The sequence below is a fragment of the Pteronotus mesoamericanus genome, unplaced genomic scaffold, assembly GCF_021234165.1.
Source record: "Pteronotus mesoamericanus isolate MK-2021 breed Mesoamerican mustached bat unplaced genomic scaffold, CSHL_Meso_final contig_730, whole genome shotgun sequence".
Taxonomy (NCBI): domain Eukaryota; kingdom Metazoa; phylum Chordata; class Mammalia; order Chiroptera; family Mormoopidae; genus Pteronotus; species Pteronotus mesoamericanus.
The window spans coordinates 618649-644305 of NW_026555246.1; the positions used below are offsets into that span (position 1 = coordinate 618649).

Below are 25657 nucleotides of genomic sequence, written 5' to 3' on the forward strand. Positions count from 1 at the left end.
GGGAGCCAGCACTCCTGGGGAGACGCGGGAGACCGTGGGAAGGGCCGCCCCTCCCCACACCCCTCCCGCGGACACCCTCTTACCTTAGGAGGGAGGGGTCGCCTGCGACAGCTGGCCTCTCTCTTCCCTCCCCGGCCATCTTACCCAGGGCGCACTGCCCTCTGCTTGGGAGGAGGCTGCAGCGCAGGGAAGGCCTCAAGCCGGGCAGGAGCCTCCTCAAAACGCGCGGGCACAGGGAGGAGGGCCCTCCTGGGACAGGATGGGGAGGGACCTGTGGGGAGGAGCAGCCTCTTCCAAGGCTGAGTAGGCGACCAGGGTGTCCTCACAGCACCCCATCCTCTCCAGGTGTCCTCGCCATGCCCCTTCATGGCTCCCAACCCACGGGCCTCACCTTTTGTCCCCACTTAGGGTGTTCTCCTCAAACCCCTCCAGCCAGGCACCTTCACCTGTGCCCCACAATCAGGGGTCCTCACCAGAGCCAACCATGCCTGTCCCCCATGACCATAACTCCTTGCCCTTCCTCCCATAGCCCAGCCCCCCCAGCCCTGGACTCCTCAAGCCCCAGCCCAGGCCCTTCTTTGCAAGTGCTCCTTCAGGAAACGCCCCCAGGCCCTTCCTCTCCTACTTCACACCAAGAATGATGGAGGCCTGGCAGGGACCACCATCCTGGGACAGGTAAAAGGACAGAGCCAGACTCTGTGCTGGGCCCTCAGCCGTGTTTCTGCCCCTAGACCCAGTTCTCACAGTCTGCCCTGTAGCCAGGTTCCTGTCAGACACAGCTCGCCCAGTCCTGCCTGTTCCTACCCTGGATGTGGTGGCCTCCCTGCTTAGGGTGTGAGGAGAGACGGGCCTTGTCCCAGCGGGCACTGCTTCCACCCCTGGGAGCAACGTGTCCTAGGCACACCGCGTGCTCCCTCACTCAGGCTCCAGGTCAGTGGCAAACCAGAGCTTCCTTTTCTAGTTGAGCCATGGCAAGGACCCACGAGTCTTTCTTTCCAGAATGCGAGACATGCCCAAAGGCAGGGGCTGGCTCGTAACCTACTGGGCAGCCAGGGCGTCCAGGCCAGCCCCAAGGGGAGCGGCGCAGAGCCTCCAACAGTTCCCCCGGGGGCCCCGTGCCACCGAGGGGTGGGACTTACCCTGTGGGAGCAGCGGAGGCAGAAGCCAGTGGGGTCTTACTGTTAAATCTGTGTGATGGGAATGGTGTGTGGGCCCACAGGAGCTGTTGAATGGTGGGACAATATGTGGACTATGTGCATAACTAGCACCGGGCCCCGCTGCTCAGCAGGCCCCCTCCCTTGAGGGGAGCCCCCATTCACTTCCCCACTCCCTGGCTTGGTTTGGTCTTTGCCCTGGCCTCCTCGCTAACCCCCTACCCGGTGGTCCATCTGATGGTGCTCCCCTCACCTAAGCCCCGCATGGCTGCCCTCTGTCCTCAGTTTCCAACTGCAAACTGGCTCTTGACTGGCAAACCCTTTCCTGGTCTGGCCGTGCCCACTTTCCCCTGTTCCTTCTATCACCTGCCTCCTCTGGGCCCTGCCATGTCTTACCTTTACGCCTTTGCCTTTGGAGCTGGCTCTGGCCCCTCTCCTCCAGGAAACCTCCCCTCTCTCCTGCCCATTCACCTAACTGGGCACTTGTCACATCAGCATGAAGCCTCAGCCCCCATCCCCACACCAGTGTCTGTCACCTCCACTACCCTGGGGACCACTTAGAGACAGGCACGGGGCAGAGCCCCTGGAGGGCCTCAGGGAGTACGTGCCGAATGAACACAACTGGATCCTAAGACTCCAAACTGCGCCCCTTGTCTCGGGGGAGGCCCAAGCTGCGTGGCCCAGGAGAGAAATCACACGCCTTGTCCTCGCAGTCTCCAGAGCTGCCCTTCTGAAAATGTCAGGCTATCCACATCCGTCCGTGAGCCTGACACCCGAGACCCTCTGCGACCCGTTCCCCGCATGCTGACCATCTCTCCCCCACCTCACACTTTTGCTCACACTGAACCAGCAAGTGCTCCTCCCTCCTCATGCTGCGCCCCAGCCAGGGCACCTCTGTGGCCCCGCTGCAGGCCCGCTATGACCTCTACCTCTCTGGGAGGCTCCCAAAGCCGAGGACAGTCTGCTCCCCTCCTACGCTTTGCTGGACCACAGGCTGGGGCCCTGAGGCTGCTTGCAGTCCCCTTCCTCCCAGGCCTGCCCCACTCAGTGTCCCTTGTCCGTCACTGTAAATACACTTTATTTTCTATTCCCACCTGGGCGACATGTGGAGTGTGAACAGGCAGTGTGCAAAATGGCGGTGGGCAGTGTGGGGGGCACGTGGGAGAGCCCTGCGATGCCCACCCTGGTCCCCAGGCTTTGTAACACTGAGAAGTGGGCGACGGGGACGGGGGCACCGAACATGACTTCCCCACTCTGGGAGGGGCCAAGGGGGCCGCTCTGTGAGGCTGCTCCCGGCTCCGGGAGTCCCGAGCGCGTCAGGATGCCCCGGGGGGAGGGGTCTGAGGAGCCTAGTTGGACTTTGGCACCGTTCTTGGCTCTGACTCTGCAGAGACCACGGGACCACCATGAGGAGGGAGGCATGAGGACGCCACTGTTCTGAGCAGCCTCCTCCCCGGGGGCCCGGCCCTGGCTGGGGGTGGGGTGGGGCTGGGGCCCAGGGAAGGAAGGGAAGTGGAGGCTGGGGACCCCCTGGGGAGGGGGCTAACCTGGGTGGGGAGCCCCGCCATCACTGACCGATAGGGGGTGATGGAGGTGTCTCACAGAGGAAGATGTGGGACGCTGGGGACGGGGTCTCATGACTTCACTGCTGCCCTGGCCTGGTTCCCTGGCCATGCACACCCCAGGTGGCCCTGCACACAGTAGGAGCACTTTGGTTTCTGCTCAGGGGCCACGAGGCCTGCATTGGGCGGGAAAGCCCAGCTTGGCCATCTGTCCCTGGCTGCCAAGGGTCCCCAGGGCCATCGTGGGGTGTTGCCATCCAGCCCCGAGTGGCCCTTTCTTCCTCAGTCCTCCTCCTAGGCCCTTCCCAGCAGGGCCCCCTTGTCCCAGAAGGAGGCTGGGTGGGAAGAGGGAGCTTTCTGCTCTCCAGTCCCGGAACCTCTGTGTCCTCTCGTGCCCTTGCGTTCAGAGGGGCAGACCCTCCAGGTAACTGGACCTGGAGGGGTGCAGACCAAGGTGGTTAAACAGTGCTGGGGAGGGTAGTGCGACAGGTACGCTGAGGATCCTCAGGCTCCAGCTCTGCCCCCTGCCCCCTGCCACGCCCCTTGGGGGTGGGCGCCGTTTGTTAAGTGTGGCCCTGGAGGCCCAGGGAGGCGCCCCCCAACCCCCCACCCCAGCTCTGGGCTCAAGGGCAGGGCCTCAGTTTTCCAGGCCTTGACTATAGGGTGTGGCCAGCTCATCGGCATCGCTGTCCGAGCTGCCCTCACTGTCCTTGGCTGGCCGCTCCAGCCGGCGGAAGAAGCGTGCGTCGCGAGGGGACAGCGGGTAGAGTGCGTCCTGCAGGGCTGCGCCCACACCCACGCCCAGCAACTCCTCGTCGGACGATGGCAGAGAGTCCTCATCCAGGTGTCGTGCCAGGCCTAGCCCGTCAAAGGCCAGTGGGTCCTCGAAGGGCGGTGGGCCTTTCAGCAGCCGCACCTAGGGCAGGACCGGCACGTTGGAGGTGCGGACCCACGAGCCGCTGGGCACCCTTCTCTCCTGCACCCCGGGCACTGACTTCTGGCCAGTCACCAGCTGGGGACACACAGGGCTCTTGGGCCCCTCCCACGCTCACCTCAGCCTTCAGCTCCTCGATCTGGTCCTTGAGCTCGCGGATGTACTGGGAAGAGTCCGAGTGGTTCAGCTGGCCCTGGATGCGGCCCTCCTCCCTCTGCGGGAGAGCCAGGGTGCAGGGGTCGGGCAGCATCCTGGCCCCAGCCCGCCCACGCCCTGCCCTGCCTGCCCGCCCCGCACCTGGATCTCCAGCTCAGCGATGCGTTGCCGCATCTCGGCCACCGCCGCCATGCTGTCCGCCTCTCGCAGGCGCACGGCCATCACCTCCTCCTTGCTCTGAGGGCAGTGGGGAGAGGGCAGGTCAAGGGCGAGGCGGGCAAGGGTGGGGGTGGGAAGGCGGGATCCGGGAGAGGGGCACCTTGCACTCAGCCTCCGCCTGCTTGCGGCGGCTTTCGCTCAGCTGCGTCTGCAGCCCCTTGTTCTGCGCGGCCAAGTACTGCAGCTTCTCCTGCAGCGCTGAGCGCTCTGCCTCCACGCGGTTCAGAAGGTTGCGGTGGATGTGGTCCTGGGGGATGGAGGGCGTCACGTACAGGCGGGGGTCACGGCAAGGCCAAGGGCCCGACCGTGGACACCAAGTCCCTCCCTGAGAGGGCGGCTGCGGCCCACCTGTGTCTCAAGCTCTACCACACGCTGCCGGAGCTCACGGCCCTCGGCCAGAGCCTGGGCCTCGCGCAGGCGCACGCTCATCAGCTCGTCCTGCAGCTCGCTCAGGACCAGCTTCCGCGGCGACTCCTTCCAGCGGCCCCCGCGGGACAGATGGGCCTGCCAAGAGAGGCTGGTGGTCAGCCCGGGGGTCTCCGAGGGCCCCTAGGCTCTGAGGGTGGCTGACCTCATGGTTGTAGGGGTTCCCGTCCTCTGGCCAGGTTCTCACCTGCCAGGTGTCTGAGAGCTCCTGCAGCTGCAGCTTCAGCTCCCTTGCGGAGGCGACGGCCTGGCCCTCTCGCACCTTGAGGGCCTTCAGCTCCTCTTGCAGCCGGGCCACATTGTTCTCATCAGGCAGCGAACTGTTCCTCTGAGGGGGACGGGGTAGTCAGAGCCTAGGGCAGCTGGCAGCCACGCAACCCCTCCCTGCAGGCTGACATGCCACCTGCCATGTCTTCGGGCCTCTACATTGGGCAGCTGGCTGGGAGAGGGTGCACCCAGAATGCAGAATACGTTGGGAAGGTGGACCAGGCCCGTGGGGAGCAGATCCTCACCTACAAAATGGCTGTAAGAACGGCACCTGGTCTCTCACAGGACTGGCTCAGGGCAACCCCATAAAGGGTAGGGCCTCGGTAGTGTTTCTGGTGAGAACACCAGGCAGGCTGCGTGAGGACTGGCGCCTACCCACCTGGGAATCTGAGATCCACCTCCATGGGGCCCATGACCAGAGCTGGGACCTGCCCCAGCAGAGGCTGAGAAGACCGGGCTTCAGCACCCTGGATGCTGCCTCCTCCCAGGCAGCCCCTCTTCCTGGGAAACCACTGAGGGTCAGCCTAGGCCCTGCCCTGGTCTCCCAATGGCTCAGGGATTGGAGATTTGCGTTCTGGCCTCTTGGAACAAAATCCAGCTCGCTGCCCTAGGACTTCATCAACCGTTGTTTGGGTCCGGGAGTCAGGAGAGGAAGGCAGGATCTACTGGGTGCACATTTCCCTCTGAGGTCCAGGGAAGCCCAGCTCTGGGCTGGCTGATAGGGACTGAGACGCTGTGGCAGAGACACCTGGGAGAGCAGGCTCTAGGAGGGTGGGGCGGCTGCTGCCCTCTTCTGGCAGCTTTGTGGAGGCTGAGTCAATATTGAGTGGGACAGAATTGGGGAGGGACCCAGGAGGCCTGGGGCCCCCTTCCGGGCTGCAGGCAGGAGTGGCCCTTTGTTGTCCCCTGGGTGTTGTCCCTCTTGGAGGCTGGGCGGGGGGTGAGCAGCCCTGTTGGGCTGGGGCCTTCCTTTCCTCTCTCCCTCTCCTGGAACCCAGGGCCTGAGGGGACGCACTGCAGTGGTGGGCTGGGGGCTGCCCAGGAAGCCTGGAAGCCACTGCAGCGCTGGCCCTGTGTCTGGTGCGTGAGGGCAGGGGTTCCTGGGGTGTGTGTGTGTGTTTGTGTGTGTGCCTTTCGGACTTGAGGTCTGAGGTGAGGGCTCCCTTCCGGTCTGCCCAGACCCTCCTGTGGAGGCCATGGGGGAGGTGGTCTTGGGTTCCTCAGGGACTACTGAGGCAGGTGGATCTGCCACCAGGACACCCCGCCCAGGGTCCCCCGGCAGCCCCTCTCCTTGGTTCAGGTCTGGTCATGGACCTCCTTAGGCACGTGCAGCACCCCACCTCCCCTTCCCCAGAGTCCCCCCAACACCGGCCTGCCCAGCCCCACCTTCTCCATGTCCAGGACCTTGTCCTGCATCTCCCGCAAGGCTCCCAACGTCTCTGTCTCCCGAAGCCGCGACTGCTCCAGCTCAGTCTCGAGGTGGGCCACAAAGTCCTCGGTGAGGCGAGGGTTATCCTGGGGGCAGGTGGAGGGCTGCGTCAGGCGCCAGGCTGCAGCTGGGGGGCAGGCAGCCTTCCTGCTGGCTGGCTGGGAGCCCAGGACTTGCCCCCTGCTTCCCAGAGCCCCTGGGCCGGGAGGAGACTCAGGCTGTGGGCAGACAGAGGGGCGAGGAGAAACCCTGGATCCTCTTCTTGTGCCTCCTGCCCTCTTTGGAGGAGAGCCGTGCCCCACCATGGGAACCCTGATGGCCATACCTAGCCTCCTTCCTGGAAAAGTCACACAGAGGGAACCTTCTGAAGGGGACCTTCCATGGCCTCAGGATAGCCCCGAGGGGTGTTATTGGCTGTTCCCGGGACTGCCGGACTTGGGGTGGGGGGTGGCTTCTCCAAGGCGCTCTTCCTGCTGCGTGGTCGGTGGCCTGGCCACGCGGTGGGCTATGGCAGGGCAGGACTCAGGGCTACGGCACTCCCGTCCCTCTTTCTTTGTCTTCTTCCCCTCCCGTCCCCCCATTTCAAAATAGGAAAGTATGGGAAAAGCGTTTGCTGGGGTACTTCTTGCTCAGTGCTGAGGCTTCTCAGACAGGTGCCACCTGGGCCCCCAAAATGAGACCTTGCTGGTGGTTGAGGAAAGCCCCTGGGGCTGGAGCTGGGGCCCCACCTCAGTGCCCTGTGGCCTGGCAGGGCAGTTCTCTGGGAGGTTACACGGGCGTCCTGCCCAGTACGCAGGCCTGCTTGCTGCCCTTGGTCACTTGGAGTCCGAGACCCATGGGTGCCAAACTGCTGAATTAAGGCCTGAGCCGAGGTCTCCAGGCCTGGGTGAGGGGGTCTCCCAGGAACAACACTTCCTTCTCTCTACCCCAAGTTGTTTCTTGGGCACCTTTGGTTTCTGCAAATCAGGGACCCCACCTTGCTGCCAGGCTCAGGCCTGGATCGCAGGGGTCTGAGGAGCCCATAGCATCTCCCCCGGCCCCCCAGGCCACACGCCCCCGCGAACACTCTCAGCTTGGGGGCTGCGGCTGCTGGCAGGCGTCCGATAAGGAAGGACACCTGCTGGGTCGAGCTGAGGGAAGGCTCTAAAAGCCACCTCAGGGAGAAGCCGACTTGTGGCCCAGTGCCCTGGGCTGCGAGCCCTCCCAACCCTGCGTTCAAGATCCCACAAGAGACTTGCATTGCCGCCTCATTCCCACCCGCCAGCTCCGAGTGGTGGGCACAGACCAGGCTCTCCTCTGAGGGCTAAGCCCTGGGCACCGGAGGAGGGAGCCCCCTGTCCTGTCCTTTGTCCTAGCTCCTACCTGCACGGCTGGCCCCTGGGGAAGCCCAGTGGCCCTGAAGACCTTGGGGAGATGCCGAGGAATCACAGTCCCATCCGTTAAGGTCGCATGCCTGTGTCTGCAAGGGGGCCCTGCAGGGACAGCCTGGTGCCTATGCTGAGACCAGAGGCGGGGGAGGCTGGTCGCCTGTCTCAGTGCAGAAGGCCAAGCACCCAAAGAGCCCTCAGGTCAGGGGCTGACGGCTGCGGGAGAATATGCCCTCAGCCCTGGGTGCTGCGCCCACCCGCTAGTTAGGAACCAAAGGGCTGAGCCCCAGCCTGCAGCGGGCGGTGGCAGGCGGCTGCCCTCCCACTACCTGCTGCTCCTGCAGCTGCCGGATGGTGCTCTGCGCCCTCTGCAGGTCCTCGGCCGCCGAGCTGCACTGCTGCCGCACCACCGCCAGCTCCCGCTTGATAACGTAGTTTTCCTCGGCCTCCTGCGCCCGTGTCACCTGTCCCTGAGCCCAGCGAGGACAGGGGGCGGTGAGAGGGAGGCCCGAGGAGGGCCTAGGTGGCGCAGGAGAGGGGGAGGCCTCCTTCACTCAGAGTCTGGGATGGGCGCCCCGCAGGGCCTGGGGACAAGAGGGAGGGGTAGGCAGGTACAGGACACCAGGAGGAGCCTGGAGAAAGACGCACCCCCACCCGGGGCCGGGCTCTGTGGGGGTGAAATGGAGATCGGGGCTCCAGGCTGGGGTTGCCGACAACCCCGCCCCCTCCCGGCTCCTGGCACTTGGCCCCTGTCCCGGGGGAGGAGAAGCAAGCCCTTATCCATGGACGAGGGCACACCAGACCTGAGGCTTGGCCACTGAGGGCGGGGCAGCTGAGCGCCGGCTCCCGGGCAGGGCGGGGAGGTGGAATACGCCCGTCCCCTGGCCTTCCCCAGTACTGGACCCTGGGGCCTCTCCCTGCCAGGGGCTAAGATCCACCCCTCCAGCCTCATCCCCCTCGCCCCACCCAATGTGGGTCCCCCCATTCCAGGCTCGGAGCCACCAGGTGGCAGGCAGAAGCTTCCAGGTAAAGCCGTTCAAGATGAGGCAGCAGCAGAAGCAGGTGAATGAGAGAAGATGGCGGGACTTGCAGGCGCAGCAGAGAGGAGCCAGAAGAGCCAGAAGGGGAGGGGTGTGTGTGTGGGCGGTGGGGGGCGCAGCGCGTGCACTCGGTAAGGCCTGTTTAGATGCGCCCTCAGGGCCCCTGACCCCACCCTGGAGGGAGGAAGCTCTGTCCCTGTGCTTCCTCAGAGACACACCCACGTTTGCAGACATGCCCACAGCCCCCTCCTCTAGAGGGACACCTCTGTCTCTCAGAGAAGCAGTCCCCGGCCACCCCCATGCATGGTGCCAGGCCTGCCCCCCTCGCCCCGGGGATGGCGGTGACCAGGGAAGAGCCCGTTATTGGCTGTCATGTGTAGAGACTAGAAAGAGCGAGATGAAAAGCTACAGTACCTGGATTAACCTATCAGCCAGAGCAGCGCTCTCCTACCCGGCGAGGGGGATCCCAGCAACAGGGGGAGGAGGCAGAGCGGAAGGCACGGGGACAGGAGAGGGGGAGAGACAGACAAGAACCACTTGTCACTAACGCAGTGGACTATCTCTAGAAGCAGGGGAGACAGGAGTGAGACCCGAGAACCAGAGAACCAGCAGGAGAGGACCTGGAGGTAGACCAGAGCTAGAGCCAGCTCCTTCCAGGAGAGGGGTCTGTGTGTGTGAGCTGAACGGGGAGGCAGGGGTGCCCACAGCTGCCCCATCCAGGGTCAGCCAGGCCTGGGCCAACTGGGAAAACTCAGAAAGTTTCATTTAGAGACTGAGCAAGAATGGACGCTTTGGGGCAAGGCAATAAAATCCTGCGGACAACCTGTGGTCAGTGGGGGGGTCAAGTGAAAGTGAGCGTGGAGCAGGAAGTGGGGGCCCCCCCTCCACTTCCATCGGTAAAGAAAAGTTTGGGGCCAGGGTCCAGATTGTGGTACCCCACCATGGAGCTGGTGGCAAAGACCACTCCCTACCCCGCCACTCCCTTCTCCTTCCTTTTGGGGGCAAGGCTTCCAGATTACAGGGTAGGTGGGGCGCCTTGTGGCCCAGTTCTGGGCACCTCAGTCAAAGCAGCAGTCCTACCTCCCCTTCTCCTCCCTGGCAGCCCCGGAGGGCACCGGACACAATCGGGTTGTGGTGTTTGCAGGTACCTGGGTTATAACTGGACCCCCCAAACCCTAAGCTAAGTTTTCCCTCAGCTCAATTCTATGGCAGCTCAAATCTTGGGGGGCTCATGGCGGGACCTGGAGCAAGGGGCTGGCTGGCCCTCTGGCTGCTGGGTCCTGCCTGGGGCCTGGAGGGTTCAGAGCCACAGGCTGTTGGCCACACCCCTCACCTTCTCCAGGGTCTCAATCCGCTGTTTCAGGAGCCGGTTCTCCGTTCGAAGCCTCTGTGTGGGGAGAGGGAAGAGCACATCAGATCCTGCCTCCGCTTCTGTACAGAGGTCTGTCCCACAAGGGGCCGGGACACCTCTGGGCAGGACAGAGCCAGAGGCTTACACTCCGGGCCAGTGACCCCAGAAAACAGAGCCAAGCTCCATTCAGAATGGCTCATTAATTTTTTTTTTTTTTAAACAAGCCTTGGATCAGCAAGAATAATGTGAATGCTTTCGTGGATATGCACCGTGTGCGGGATGCATGCGTGTCCTCCCTGGGAATCTGTCTCTGTCCATGCCTGGGCCTGCCCCCCCCCCCCCAGGGGAAAAGCTGCTGCATTTAGGGAGAGGCTGCTATCAGACGGCCCCCTACTCACTGCTCTGCCCCCAGCCCCAGGGTTCCATCTCAGCAGACAAACTCCTCTCAGAATTTGGGTCCAGGGAAGGCGGTCTTGCTGAACACCTATACTTCCTTTGGCTCGACAGCTACATCTCTGTGACCTACTGACAGCCAGCTAGCTGTGCCTGAAAGTCGTCACTTCCCCCCAGCTAGGGGGAGGCTGGCTCTCTTGCTTTTACCTTGCATCCTGCCCTGGTGGATTCTCGTTAGATATTTGTGGGTTTAGGTTTCCCTACAGCCTTTTGGGAAGCAGGTGAGGTTTTCGTATGCCTTGTATTGTCTCTACCTATGTACCTGTTAAGAAGCAGGTACACAGTTTCGATCAGATTAGTGAGGTCCTGCCTCCCTGTGGATCACACAGAACATTTCCTGGTTTCCTCCAGGGAGGAAAGGTGATGGAAACATCCAGAACATTCCTAGGAAGCACTTGGTCAGAGAGAAGGCAGACTTAACTGATGGCCATTGACTCATGACATGGATGGGGAAACTGAATCGGAGTGGGGCAGTGTCTTGCCTGGGCCTCCCAAGCTGTTTCAAGCACAGGTCCCTGTGCCTCACAGTGATCTGGAATCCAGAGTCTTGACCCATGACCTTTTGATTTCTCTGATGTCTCTTTGGCATGTAAGCACAGCCATGCTTGCAGGAGCTGGATGGGCCCTACTGAAAGCTCACTTCTCTCTTGCTTACTTGAAAGGGAAAATGAGAGAGGGGGGGGAGAGAGAGAGAGAGAGAGAGAGAGAGAGAACAAGAACTATGGGAGGGGGCTATGTGCTAGTTGGACTTTGAAGAAATTTTTCTGTATTTTTGATGCTTTGACGCCCTGCAGCCTTCCTGACCCCGGAGAGACCGCCCCTCCGGGGACCAGTGAATTCCTACAGAGAGTGAACAGTCTCCTTGCCAGGGCAACCCAGCCAATCCAGAGTGGCCCCCCTCCCCGCCCCCCGCTTCTTATTCAACTCTCACATATCAAGCCAACATTTCCCTTGTCCTAAGTTGTGACAGGACAACTAGGGACCACCCCTATAGCCTCTGAAATTATTCAAATTAGTCAACCCTAAACTCACTCAAACTTGCCTTGCCCATTCCTCTGTGGGAAAACCACAGTAAAGCCTCAGGCCTCTGCTCTCCCCCTTGATCCCGCTGCCTCCTGACCAACCCTGGTGCTTCCCCATGTGGCCTGCATGGCGTGGTGGCCCCGCTTCTCAGGATCTGTGAGCAACACTGTCTCCTTTCAAAGGCAGTTGTCTCTGTGTTGGTCACCTTACCATACCTGGTTAAAACAAATCCCAGGTACATTTTAAAACAGGCTAAAGGCAAAAGAGCAAAGGGCAGGGCCAAGGGAGAAGGCTCCTCCCTATGTCCCTGATCGATCAGGTTGCCATTCCTGAGAAAGAGAGATGCTTAAAAATTCAGGACACAAAACTGTTTCTGGAAGTCTTACAAACAGGAACAAATGATGCCCTCTCTCCCCCTCAGGTAAGGGTGGCAGGGGACCTGAATTCTAATCTAGCTTCTGCCTCTGCCTTTCCAGAGGAGGCGGGGATGATGATAGCAGCGGCGGTGGTGATACTACTACTACTTTGAACCGCAGAGCAAGCGTCATTCCCACTGTGCACAAGGGGACACTGGGAGGTGTCAGGGAGGTGAATTCACCTTCCCGGGCCACACAGCTGGTCTGTGTGTGGTAGAGCTGGGGTTGGAACCCTCGCCTGTGGGACTCCAGTCCCAGCCACTGCGGGATTCTGCCAGTCCATAGACAGGGCAGAGCCAGGCTGTGCTGGGGTCTGCGTTTCTGTCTGTGCTTCTACCCCACCAGCTGAGGGCCCTCAGTCTCCACTGTGATTGGCACAAAGTAGGTGCTCAGTTCAAGTTTGTTGAATGAATAATTCAAATCACGTGTGGAGGGATGCAAACAGAGGGAGAGAGGGTGGGGAGACTGGGTTCAGAGACTCTGCACTCGCAGGAAACCCCTCATGATATTGTGAGTTATAGCAAGAAATACGTGTTTGGTCTTCCATGCAGTCCTGGCCTGCAGCACCTAAAATCCTGGGAATTCCCTAACTGAGGAGAGAGAGGAAGGCATCTTTTGTTTTATGTTAACGAGGTGACTTTGGAAAGCCCCTTGGTCACCTAAGGATGGGGGCTGGTTGCCAGGGGACCCAACTGTGTCAGAGGGTAGGAACTTTCAGTTCCTTGCCTGAATCTCTGGGGAGGGGAGACGGACCGGAGGTTGAATCAATCGGTGATGGCCAACGACGTGATCAGCGATGCCTGTGTAGTGAAACCTTGTAAAACCCGACAGGCCGGGCTGCGGAGGGCTTCCCGCCGGTGAGTGGCTGGCGGCGCTGCGAGGCTGGCGCACATGGGGGGGGCCCGGCAGCCCTGAGCCCTTCCCCACACAGGCCCGGCGCATCTCTTTCATCAGGGGTTCCTGCCTTGTATCCTTTATAACAAAGTGGTGACCTAGTAAGTAATGTTTCTCTGAGTTCTGTGAGCTGCTCTAGCAAATTAAGCGGCCTGAGGGGCTCACAGGAACCTGTGATCTGCAGCCAGTTGGGTCAGAAGCACAGGTGACAGCCGGGACTTGAAACTGGCTTCTGACGGGGAAGCAGCAGCCTTGTGGGACAGTGACCTTAGCCTGTGAGCTCTGACGCTGCCTCCAGGTAGATGGTGACAGAATTGAGCTGAATTACCGGCACCCAGCTGCCGCTGGAGAATTGCTTGGTGGTGTGGGGAGAAACCCACAATCTAGAGTTGGTGACAGGATTGTACCCTCAAACCTAGTAGGGCTGGCTGGCCAGGCATCAGGGGAGCCTGGGGCCATGGGTGGGTGCCATACCCTGGCCTGCCCCCCCCAGCCCCTGCCTGCCTTGGAGCTCCCCCCTTGCTCTTGACCTTGGGGCTCCCCCAACTGAGGGCAGCCTTCCTGATGTTCCCCCAGCCCCTCAGGCCCAGAGCTGCTTGGGCCTTCAGCACTCGGTTTCCCGAGCCTGCAGCGGTCCACCCCGAGCATTTCACCCAGAACACTTTCTAGTGCGCACACTCCGTGCTTCTTGGTTCACTGACAGTCTCCCCACTGCATTGGGAGCCCCATAAGGGCAGGTCCACTTTGACCACCGTTGGGTCCCCAGAGCCAGGTGGGTCCTCAGACTGGTGGGGCAGTGAGTGAGGGGCAGCTGGTGGAGGGACACCCCACCCCCCCCGCCCCGCCCCCAGCCTGAGGACTGTCTGGGTGCCTGTTGTCCTGGGCAGGGCCGCCCCCTAGTGGCTGCCTGCCTCTTGTGTGGGGAGAGACGCTCCCCAGGGCCCTGGTCCTGTCCCCTGCCCCAGGGACTCACTTTGATCTCAATCTGCTCCTCCATCTCCTTGCTCTTCATGGCAGCGTACTCCTTCTCGAGCCTGCAGAGGAGAAGGCTGCCGTGGGCACCGTCCCGCCCTCAGGGACCCCATTCCGGCCAGCACCCCAGCTGCCAGGTACTGACCTCTTCATCTTCTTAGGGTTGTACTTGACCTGGTAAGCCTTGAGGATCAGCTTGTCTGGGCAGCTGTCGAACTGATGGGGGATCACCCTCTGGAAGTACTGTGGGGACACAGGTGGTCAGTGACAGTCGGGGGCAGAGGGGGACGCGGAGCCCCCGCTGCGCCTGCTGCCCCGGAGGGAGGGCGGGCGCGGGTCTGCCTGGGGTGTCACCATGTACACAGGGCAGTGCCCAGCAGGCCTGTTGTGGGTGCTCTGTCATTGTGGAGCGAGCGTGAAAAGGAGGCGTCTGGGGAGAAGCCACCTGCAGCCATGACTCCAGTTTGCAGGGAGAAGGCCGGCTGCGGGAGCCCCTGAGGGCGAAGGCCCAGGGGTGGGCTGAGGTGCGGTCTGAGCACAGGACACCTTCACGGAAGAAGGGGGCGGCATGCTGTACCCCAAGGCAGCGAGGAGACCGAAGAGGTGCTAGAATTGGGACAGCAAGGAGCAGCCTGGAGGGGAGACCCCTCAGTGGTCCACCTGCTTGCCTGGGGTCCCCTGAGGCCTCCACAAAGGGTTAAGTGTGAGCCACCAGGGGACACAGCTTGCTGTTGGTTGGGGCCAGGCCGGCTCCTGCTCCCCAGCCCAGCCGGCCCCCTCTGGCAGCTGGAGACAATGAACACTCGTGTTTGTGGACACAACCGTGGCCTTTGTGCATTCTTCCCCGAAGAAGTAGCAGCTGGAGGACACTGGGAGGGGGCAGGGGCCTGCATGGGGGGGCCATGGCAGTGAGAAGCAGGCAGGAAAGCCAGGGGCAGGGCAGGCCAGACCCCTCACTCCTTCCCATGCCCTCACTTGGCCCAGTTGCTGGGGCCATAACCACACCCGAGGCCTTGTGGTGTGGCTAGGACAACTATTTGCCAGAAAGGCTTTGAGGGACAGAAAGCTGGGGCAGAAGAGGGGGATGGGATCTTCCAGAGCCAGAGCCTGGCCCTGCCTCTCTCCCCACTGCCAGGCTGCTGGCCTTGGACTGTGTCTGGCAGAGCCTGGGGCTCCTTAGGGCCCACCCTGGTCCTCCACAGAGGCCTCAGGGGTCACAGGGGACAGGGAAGGACCAGGCTGCTCAGAACTCCAGGCCCTCCCATCTCACAGGCGCCCCTGCTGGGGGTGGGCAACCCCGCCCTTCCCTGGGCCCCAGCATACCTGGGACATGCCCTCCATGTCCAGCTGCATCAGCTCCACCTGGTTCACCTGCAGCAGGGCGAGGCCCACCCTGAACACGATCTCCAGGCCCTGCAAAGGCGGCGGTGACAGTGCTTCTTGGGCCCTGCGCCCCCGGGAGCTCCCCCGCTCCTCCCCAAGCCCTGGCCCTTCCCAGGCCGGCCTTTATTTCCAGTGCGGGGCTGAAGGGGTCCTGACCTCATACATGAAAATGTCGAAGACACGAGTGGCGACGGACAGTGGGAAGGTGGTCAGGAAGAGCGTGAGGAACCAGGATGAGGCGTACATGGATGTGTGGAAGCTCTGGGAGCGGAAGTGGGTGTTCAGGTCCGGGAGCTGCTCCTGAGGGTAGGGGGAGGAGGCCAGCACTGTGAGGACGGCACCAGGCACAGCTGTCCGTGCCCATGGGCTCTCTGGGTCTTGGCGCCCCTGCCTCCAGGAAGCCTTCCTTGATATGCTTGGCTCCCTTCCTCTGTGCACCCTTGGCACTGTGTTTGGGTGAGGCTGAAGCATCCTAGAAACACTGAGTAGCATGAGGTGAGGACACAGGTAGGGGTGGTGAGAGGAGCAGCAGTTCCTGGGTGCTGGGTGTGCACCGTGGGCAGGAACTGGCTCGCCTGCTCTCCTCCCAGCTCACAGGACCCTCACAGCCAGCCGACAGAGAGCTTCTGAGGCTTGGGGGGTGGTTTACATCACTCCCCGAGGCCACCCAGAGAGTTAGCGGTGGAGTGCGGCATGAGCCCGCTGCAGCTCAACCTGTATTCTGCAACTTGCCAGGCGCTGTGTCTCCCCACAGCCCCCTCACGATGCTCTGTGCCTGGCAAAGCTCAGGGGATGCCAGTCTGATTGCCCTGAACTCCAGCCTGCTGAGAAGTGACAGAAGCTGGGGAAACAGGCTGAAGAAAGTGTTAGGACCCCCTGGATGTCCTTCACTGGCAGAGGGACTCTGGCGCCCCCCTCCCCATAACTTGCCCTGGGCTTCCTTGTAGACCCAGGGGCTCCCTGGTGCTGCCCAGCTACTTTGCTGGGGGAGCTCACAGCCACCCAGCCTGGGCAGGGCCACTTCTCTGTAGGCTCTGGCTCCCTGCTTGTTGACACTACCAGGTCCCCTTGATCAATAGCACCCCCGAGTCCCCTAGGCCTGAGGGGCTTTCATGACCAGGCTCATCCCAGGGTCCATCTCCTGTCCCCCTCCACCCCCCCAACCCCAGCGGCTGTGTAGTTTCACAGCCCCACCTGCGACAGGCTTCGGAGCAGGCCAGGCATGTGTGTGTGCATGTGTGTGTTCTTCACTTGTATGCACCCTCAGTTCTGCCTGCCAGCCAAGAGTGGTCCCCGGTGGGGGCTGCTGTCTATCAGCGGAAAGGTCTGCAGCTCTCCCCTAACCATCAAAGGCAGGCAGATGACACTTTCTCTTCTGCCGCTGCTCTGGGAATAGACAAGGGGGCTGTGCATGTATCTGGCAAGAGCCAGCCTGACCCCTCGGCCCTCGGGCTCTGGGAGCCCAGAGCGCTCAGGAGGCTCCACCCTCAATGGCTGGCCCTGCCCGGCCCCGGGAAGTGTGCTTGGGGGCAGTGCCACATGGCCCCCTGGGGACTGGAGCCTCTTTCTGAGCTGGGATGTCTGGACCTGATTTTTCAGCCCTGGAATTTTCAGTCAGAGACCCACTGGGACGTCCTGCATTGGTGCCTGTGGCTGTGCGCTGCAGAGGCGGGGACGGTGCCGGGCCGCCCCGGCCCCACTCACCTGTAGCATGTACTCGAACTGGTAGATGCAGAGCCCCAGCTCGGCCATGCTGGGCTTGAAGAGCTCCCGAAGGCGGTACTCCTGCATCAGCCGCACAAACACGCAGAAGGCCTCCTCCTCAGGCATCTGGGGGATGGGCAGGCGGGCAGGGGGCTGTGAGTGCGGGCCGGGTGGGAGGGGACGCTCGCGGCTCTACTCATGGCCCCAGAGTACTGTGCTTGGCCTGTTTCTGTTCTATTTACGTCTGTTGGATGTGGACTATGGGGGCTGCCTGAACCCTCACAATAAACCTCCGGTGACCCTTGTTTCCTGAGGGGGAACCTCCTGAGGCTGAAGTGACCTGCCAAAGGCCACTTGGCAGGAAACGGTGGAGCTGGGACTTGAGCCCCTGGTCTGGCCACCTCCAGAGCCCACAGTAGGGACACTCTCCGGTCCACTTGCAGTGTCTCTGTTCTCCCCTTCCTAAGCCTCCTGGATTCTCTGGACAGAACCCCCCAGCCCCATAAACTCCACACTGGCCAACTTAAGTCCCCCCTGGCGTTCCCTGTCCAGCCCTGGGAGGTGACTGAGTAGGAGAGCCGGCCCCCCCATCCCCTGGGCAGTACAGCAGACAGGACAGGCGGCCAGCCCCTCTGTGCTCACCCACTGGGGGCTTGGGCTGCGCGGTCAGAGGCCACAGGGGGAGGAGGATGGAGGCTCTGACTGTCGGATACTGGATGGAGGGTTTCATTCTGCTTCTGTCCACCTCCTGGACGCAGAGCCCAGATGAGCTGGCCCCTGCCGTGGCCCCGCCCCGGGCACCTACCTGCATGAGGAGCAGGCCGACGATGAAGGCGCTGCCCTGGCAGTAGCCCACCTCCCGGTCCACCAGAGAGTACGCCTGCAAGGGGACATGAGCGTCAGAGCAGGGTCCTGCCACGCTCCTGCCAGGGCCGTGACAGCAGGCCTCGTGGACAGCGCTTTTTCACATGGGGTGAGGGGTCCTGGGTGGTGGGGGAGGGCTCACCTTCATGACATTGAAGAGGACCTCCTGGCCCAGGCTGTCCTGGCCCTTGAAGAACTCATGCTCTGGGTAGGTGCGGGCAATGTCCCTGCGGATCAGCTTCTCGCACGGAGAGGACATCTTGAGCAGCTCTGAGTACTGGTTCTTGACTGGCATGTTCGTGGCGCTGCACAAGAGCTGCCACACGATAGCCCGGAAGTGGTGGGGGATGCCCTTGTGAATCAGCTCCTGGGGACAGGGTGGGCGGCAGGAGGCCAGGCTGGACACGGTCCCAGTGCAGCCACCTCACAGCTACCCGTTCCAGTCCCCAAGATGGGGCTTGCCCACGCAATGCGTGTGGCCCAGAGCTCGGCTGCACCTCTGCACTGCAGACGGAGCTTACGTTGTTTAATGTGCTACCCCAGTCTGTCACAGAACAGAGTGGGGCAGGAAACAAATGGGTCCCTGAGCTGTCAGTGCGACAGCTACTTACCTGGCCAGACCCCTCCATACTCTTTTCCCTCCCTCTGCCCTGGCAAAGCCCCTGAAAGTGCCTGCACACCTCCACTTCTGTCCCTCTGCCCGTGCGGGGGCCCTGGTGCTGCTGTCTGCTGGCTGAGTGATCAGGCCGGGCTGCCTGCTCTCTGCCCCTACTGTCCCCCCGGCCGCCCACCCACCTCCACTGTCCCCACCACCTTAAGCAGCTTCTCCTTCCTGCGACGCCACTCCTCCCACTCGTTGGCAATTCGGCCCCACAGGATCCACGTGTCCTCCTCCAGGTGGCTCAGGTTGGAGGAGGCCGAGGAGCTGGACACGAGCGAGGAGCCGCTGTTTCGCCGGGAGCCATTCATGGAGCGCATGGACTTGGAGTCGGCCTCCAGGAGCCTAGGCAGGGGGGCCGGTAGAGGCAGGTCCGGGCTGCAGGCACCTCCCACCCAGGTCTGGGCTTCAGTGGCTCCCTGGGGACAGGTGGCTGCTGAGGAGCCTGGCTCCTCCTCCTGGGGATTCCAGAGGCTAGCAGGGATTGGGTCTAAGTTGTTCTTGCTGTGTGGTACTTGCTGAGTGACACTGGCTAGAGATTTAAGCTCTTTGAACTGCGGTCCATCTCCTTGGGTCCTTGCAGAGGCTGCCATTTGTTTGTCCCATTCCGTGCCCACTGGGCTGAGAAGCACGTGGGTTGACTCACTGGGTCTTGTATGACCCCTGAAGGGCAGGCTTTTGTTATGATCTATGTGTTATAGATGAGGTGCAGAGAGGGTGAGCTGCTGGCTGGGAGCACCTGGCTGGGAGAAGCTGCATGAAACCTGATGTTTTGACAGGTGGGTCCTGGTGGACTCTGGAGGGCCAGGCCTAGCTAATCTTGGAGACAGTTAAAGACCCACCTCCCATTGCTCTTCCCTGTGAGAATCACTGAATCCACAACCTACAAAACTGCCACCTCTTCTTTACCAGGCTCTCACACTCAGGCCACTACCCCGGGGCCTGATCACCACAGGGTCAGGCGCCAGGTAACCAGAGCCACGCCTATGCCCCAGAGTCTGTGGAAGTTTTCCAACAAGTCCAACCCAGGCCTACTTACCCTACCTCCCCCATCACTGTTCTCCGAAACCACAATGGAGGCACTTGCCCAAACTGCCCCTGGCTCCGCCTGCCTTTGGACTGACCCTGGCGCCCCCCTGTATGGCCTGCATGGTGTGCCCTGCCTCCTGCTTCTAGGGGACTGTGAGTGACAAACTGTCTTCTCAGTGGCAGTCCTTTCCCGATCTGCTGGCCTTGCCATAGCTGAATGATAATAAACCTACATTTTATTTTTTAATATTTGAAAACATTTTCCTTTAATTGAAAGCTATATTTCTGGAAAAATGGGCTAAGTTTTGAAAATAAGAAAACATCATTGATCAAAATTCTAATCACAATTAAGTTAATATGGTAATTTTTATTACAAACTTATCTTGCTATATGACTATTTATGAAAAAGGACAAATCATGTAACAGGTTCCCTTCAAAAGCTCAAAAAACCATGATTTGTAAGTACTTTCATTTGTGGCCTCTGTTCTACTAGAAAGGTTCACTAAGCACACACTGAGAAAGTGTTACTATTTTTAGTCACCTTTCATTTAATAAACATTCCCATTCCAACTCATGAATATAATCGTTATTCTTCTACAACACTATGGAAAATTGAAAGTACTTATGTGCCAAAGGAGGAAACCCAGAGCAGAGTTAAAGGGCTTGAAGGTGTACTGCCTGCTAAGCACCCGTATGACTCTTTTTTCTGAAATTTTTTTTTTCAATTACAGTTTACGTTCAATATTATTTTGTATTAATTGCAGGTGTACAGCATAGTGATTAGACAACTGTACACTTCAGAAAGGATACCGTGGTCCCGCAGTGCTGCCCGCCCCCCGGCCCCACACACAGGCAGGACGGCCCCGCCGACCGTGTGCCCTGTGGTGCGCTTCACGCGCCTGACTGTTTGGAACTATCAGCCTGTACTTCTCTATCCCTTCATCTTTTTCACCCAGTTACCCAAACCCCCTCCTTCTGGCAACCATCAGATGTTCTCTGTATCTATGTATCTGCTTCTCTTTTGTTTGTTTACATTATTCATTAGATTCCACATATAACTGAAATCATATGATATTTGTCTTTTTCTGACTGACTTATTTCACTTTGCATAATACCCTCTAGGTTCATCTATGCTGTTGCAAATGGTAAGATGTCATTCTGTTTAATGGCTGCGTCATATTCCATTGTGTAAATGTACCACAGCTTTTTTATCCACTCGCTTATTGATAGGCACTTGGGCTGCTTCTAAGTCTTGACTATTGTAAATAACGTGGCAATGAACACAGGGGTGCATATATTCTTTCAAATTTGTGTTTTGGGAACAAACCTACATTTTAAAACAAGGGGAGGGCCAGGGGAAGAAGGTGGGAAGCCTGACTCCGGAGTCAGAGGCTGGACTCTTGTGTCCGACAAAGGCTTGAGAAACACAGCCAGGTTCACAGAGGGACTCTGCCTCTCGAAGCCTTGGTCTCATTTGAATGGGGAACTGTCTGTCTACCCAGGGTTGAGAGGATGACATTGCCTCTGGTGGGGGGCCAAGGCCACCCTCAGAAACTTGTTTGGGGCTCAGGCTGTACCGTGCACCCTCTCCTCCATCCCCAGGCCCCGGCTCACCGGTTCTGTTCTTCGAGCTTGGCCAGCAGCTCCAGCTCATCAGGGCTGAGGTTCTCGGAGTCGGAAGTTGGGGAGCAGGTGGGGGCTGACAGGGCTTCCTGGGATGAGGAGTCGGGGCTCAGAGTGGGGCTTGCCATGGTGGGCAGGCTCTTCAGCTGCAAGTGGGGCCGGGTCACAGCTCTGTCTGGGGGCCGGAGACAGACATGGTCAGCACCGGGTTGGGTCTCCACCCCATCCTGCTGGCTCTGGGCCAGCTGTGCCTGCTGCTCACCTATGAACTTTTCCTCTCTGGCTCCCATTTCTGGTGTGTACACTTGGTGCATCCCTCGTTCCCATGCACGTCAGCCCAGCTGACAGCTGCACCAGCACCTTCTACTCCAGACACTGACTACCGGGACCCTTGCCTGTGTCCTCCAGGTGCCTGGACAAAGACAGTAGGACCACAACCGGGCCCAAGCTGTCATGTTGTCCAGGAAGGCCAAGACTCAACTTCAAACCCCCGAGTCTTCAGCAGAGCCTGAGCCAAGGCTCCTGCCCCTCAGGACCCCTGCTGGGACCTTGAGGTGCAGCAGCTCCTGCTTCAGGGGCCCTACCTGACAGTCTTGGCCCCTGTCCCCTACCGTGACCTCTCCTGGAAGGCCTGTCTCAGCATCTGACCTTCCCTGTCTCATCAACCAAAGTGGACTGCTGGCACAGCCAGAAGCAATTATTCTCTACTGTTAATTGTCTGGTGCTGCCAACTGCCAGAAGAGTCGACTCCTCTTGGGCTGGGAAGCCAGGGACACACCAAAGTGCTGGGAATCTGTGCCCTGGCGGACACAGAGTGAGAGCTACACGCTCTGACCGGCATCCTGATCTTGGCCTGCCGTGTGCCTGGCAGGTGTTGGTCCTGTTCTTCCTGGGGATGGCTTGGCCCCAACCTCCTGGGGGACTCCAAGGACACTGGCTCTTGGCTCCTGCCAGTTGCCTTCCACTAGAGGCAGCTCAGCACCATACCTAAAGCTAAGGCTCTGCACTCAGACAGACCTGTGCCTAAAGGGTGGCACCCCCTCAACCAGCTGTGTGGCCTTGAGCCAGTCACTTGGCTCCTCTGGGTCTCCACTGACCTCAGAGGTTGACTGTGAGAGTTCAGCAGGCTACTGCAGGTGACGTGTGAAAACAGTGCCTGATACATAGTGGTCACTCCACAAACATCAGCCATTGCTATCCATCCTGGGGCCTAGATTGAGGGCTAGCTAGGAGCCAGGGCTCCGGGGCTCTGCTTTGCCTGGTGCGGGACACCTGCTGGGGTTGGCTTTCCCTTGCGGGAGGTCCTAGGGGTCAGGAAGAGCTAGTAAAGGGAAGGCTGCTAGGAGCTGGGGATGGCGTTCCCTCTACTCAGCCACGCTGCTTCTGGTAAGCCCAGGTTAACGCAAAGGGTCTACGAAGACTGGAAACCCCAGGGTCACGGAAGCAGGAAGCAAGTCCTGCCCCCCCACCACCACTGTGGGCGACTTCTTCATGCCCTCCCCTTCCCCAGGAGTCCACGATGTGCCCTTGGACCCCACCTGACCTGGCTCTGACAGCTCAGCCTGCACAGGGCCCATGCCTGGTACCTGGAGAGGGAGAAACTGGTCCACTAGGAGCAGGGGGATAGTGACGGGATGAAAGCGGACCCCTTCATACCTGCCCAGCCACCTCAGGTCACTGGGCACCTTCCTGCAGCCTGGACTCAGCCGTCAGCCAACACCCAAAGGCTGGCTGGACTTGACCTTGGCCATGCACTTGCTTGTGGCCTCCTTCCCCCGTGCTGCCCTGTCATGGTGGGGTGCCAGTCTTCTTTCACCTCGTGGGGGGTCCAGACCCTGCCTTCCCAGGGCCACTGGTTCTGTCTCTGGCTTCTGAGGGCTCCGGCTTTCAGTGAGTGGTACAAACTCTAGGTGGGAGCTCCTGGGAGAAGGAGAAGACCTTTCCACCTCATTGCCCAGCTGGCCAGGGACCTCCTGCTCCAAAGATCAAGCCATGTGTACCACCTAGTCAGGAGTTAATCATTCCTGAGAGGGGGACAGTGGGGGCTGCCCCAGGGCCTCCTGCAGAGTCAAAAGAGTCTGTGGACAAGAAGCACTGATCTGGAAGGATCTCTCTGGGTGGGGAAGGGCTGGAAGCCGCATGGGTTTCCTCACTTCAGAGTTGAGAGATGGGGAGGTGAGGATTGGCACCTCAGAGGCACAGCTGGATTCAGGGCTTCAGAGATCACATGTGGCCAGGGTCATGACCTGGGACCTCTCTCTCCTTACTGAGACCAGGGGATCCAAGCCTCAGAGCGTGCTGGCCCACCCCTTCCACTAAAGAGTAGGAGAGAATGGTTCAGGTCTGAGTTTCTGATAAGAAAATAAAACACCGAAAAAAAAAAAGCCAGGAGCCATCCACTCAGCAGAGTGTGTTTGGCTATTTGTCATATAGTAATGTGTATGGCATTCAGGAAATAAAATTGATTAAATGTACAGGGCTGAAATTTACAGTCTGAGAGGCAGAAACTTTTGATCCCTCAGGAACTTCCTCTTGACTCATCCCCAGACTCTTTAAACACTGCTTTGCCCTGGAAGCCATCTTCTGATGAATGCAAACACACCCGGATATACAGGCGGATGCGCACTCACACACTCGGATATACAGGCAGACACGCGCCCACACACTCGGATATACAGGCAGACATGTGCCCACACACTCGGATATACAGGCAGGCGCGCGCCCACACACTCGGATATACAGGCAGACGCGCGCCCACACACTTGGATATACAGGCAGACACGCGCCTCACACACTCGGATATACAGGCAGACATGTGCCCACACACTCGGATATACAGGCGGGTGCGCGCCCACACACTCGGATATACAGGCAGATACGCACTCATATACATTCACATGTATACACTGTCTCACACCCATACATACCCATGCACACTCTTGCACGCACACACATGCGTACTCTCTGCACTGACGAGACCTTGCCGCCCTCGGGGTCAGACTGGGATGGACGCTGGCTTGCTGCCGTCCTAGCTTTGTGGGCAGCCCCGCCTCCTTCTCCAGAGTGCCATGACTCTTACCGGCACAACCATTTCTTTCCTGGCACTTACTGGGGGCCAGGCGTGGTTCTGGGCATGGGAAGTGGAGTGGAACAAGGCGGTGAGAACATAACTCCACAGGGCACTCAGCCGTCCCTTCCTTGCTGGACGGGCAGAGATGGAGAGACAGGCAGCTCCCCTCTAGGGCTGAGGGACCATGCCTCTAAAACCCACACACAGGCCCCCTCTAGGTCTGGGATCCTAGCCTCTCAGCATCCTTAACTTCAAAGCCCTTTGCCTCTGCTCTACCTCAGCCTCCCGAAGGGGGATCCTGGCTCCTGCAGGGTGGGTGGTGGGCCACCTAACCCTGCTCCTGCTGGCACCACCATCCGCCTCGCCCCCACACAGTGGCCCATGGTTTAGGAAGCGGGAAGAGACTCTGCTGGTGAGCAGGGGCAGGGGGCATAGGGGCAAAGTCCCAACGCTGGACATCTCCCACCTCCCTTTCCCTCTCAGGGGCATCTGGACACTGTCAGCCATGCCTGCTCCTTCCTGAAGTCCTCTCCCATCTAGTTTCCAAGAGGCCAGGCTCCTGGGTCTCCTGCTTCTCTGCCCAGGGCTTCTCAGCCTCCTGCATGGTGCCTATTTCTCTGTAGGCTTTGCCTTGGCCCTTGGCCCTTCACGCCCTTGGTGATTTCACTCTCAAGGCTTAAATGACCAAATATATGTCAGCAGTTGTGACACCTCTGTCCTCAGCTTTCCCTTTCTCTTGAGCACCAGCCAAGATCGCCTACCGGCTCCCGAACATCTCCATCAGACCCCCGGCCAGGGCAGGAATCACCACTGTCTGGGACCCTTCTACTGCAGGGTCCCCCACTGAACCTGGTCCAACCTAAGAGTCGAGAAGTATTTGAGGACTTGAACCAGCCTGTCTGCCCACCAGTATTTCCTGGGTGCCTACCAGGCTGACGGCCTGCTCTACCTCAGCCACCAGAAGGGGGATCCTGGCTCCTGCAGGGTGGGCGGTGGGCCACTTAACCCTGCTCCTGCTGGCACCACCATCCGCCTCGGAATTCCTGTAATTCCGACAGGAATTACATATACTTTAGTTAAGAGAAGGTGAGGGATGGAGCGGGCTGGCAGAGGAAGCTGGCGCAGGAGCAGTGGGGAAATGTAGCTGCAGCTCCAGGAGCGAAAGTGACTAGGCAGTCGTGCAGCAGCCAGAACGCCACAAGGCCTTGTGGGAGAAGGCAGGAGCCCTACTGGGTTTGCATTTTAGGAAAACCCTCCTTGCCCCGCAGTGGGGAGACGTTCCTCCAAGCTAGCTCTCTCCTGACTAAAGCCAGCCCCTCCTCCTCCTGCAGGTGGGTCTACCTGGGTCCACGATGTTGCCATCTATTGGCTCAGGCTAGGCCTGGTACTACCCTCCTGGTGCTTTCCTCAAAGCCTTTGGCCACTCCCTGCTGTGACATGGAGAGCAAACATTTCTGCACGGTACACACAGCCCAGCCAGCCTCACCTCCTCTGGCATCCTGGTCCCTCCACACTCAGTCCCCCAGGAGCACCTCCTTCTTCCCACCTGTCTTTGCAAATACTGTTCCCTCTGCCTGGAAAGGCATTCTTGAAGACTTTGGTTTGAGTCTTTTTCTGTGAAATCTTTCCTGTCAACACCCTGCCTCCAGTATCCTGGCTCACT

General features: G+C 60.0%; 1 protein-coding gene across 2 annotated transcripts in view; it reads right to left on the reverse strand.

Moving 5' to 3' along the window:
* Window positions 1-2226: 2226 nt before the first annotated feature.
* The window catches only part of EVI5L (ecotropic viral integration site 5 like), a 30008-nt gene continuing 6577 nt past the window's right edge, over window positions 2227-25657 (reverse strand). Inside the window, exons 2-20 of one of the 2 annotated variants that reach the window (XM_054583340.1) lie at window positions 20916-21099; window positions 18428-18617; window positions 17757-17981; window positions 17556-17630; window positions 16751-16876; window positions 15203-15346; window positions 14987-15076; window positions 13809-13906; window positions 13665-13725; window positions 9888-9941; window positions 8969-9001; window positions 7844-7984; window positions 6105-6233; window positions 4639-4779; window positions 4374-4529; window positions 4126-4272; window positions 3948-4043; window positions 3769-3864; window positions 2227-3632 (exon numbers count right to left, since the gene is read on the reverse strand). In XM_054583340.1, the coding sequence (XP_054439315.1) occupies window positions 3354-3632; window positions 3769-3864; window positions 3948-4043; window positions 4126-4272; window positions 4374-4529; window positions 4639-4779; window positions 6105-6233; window positions 7844-7984; window positions 8969-9001; window positions 9888-9941; window positions 13665-13725; window positions 13809-13906; window positions 14987-15076; window positions 15203-15346; window positions 16751-16876; window positions 17556-17630; window positions 17757-17981; window positions 18428-18617; window positions 20916-21052 (2418 nt within the window). In that variant the 5' untranslated portion in view covers window positions 21053-21099 and the 3' untranslated portion in view covers window positions 2227-3353. The remainder of the gene's footprint in view (window positions 3633-3768; window positions 3865-3947; window positions 4044-4125; window positions 4273-4373; window positions 4530-4638; window positions 4780-6104; window positions 6234-7843; window positions 7985-8968; window positions 9002-9887; window positions 9942-13664; window positions 13726-13808; window positions 13907-14986; window positions 15077-15202; window positions 15347-16750; window positions 16877-17555; window positions 17631-17756; window positions 17982-18427; window positions 18618-20915; window positions 21100-25657) is intronic. The other variant, XM_054583341.1, reaches the window with a different exon arrangement.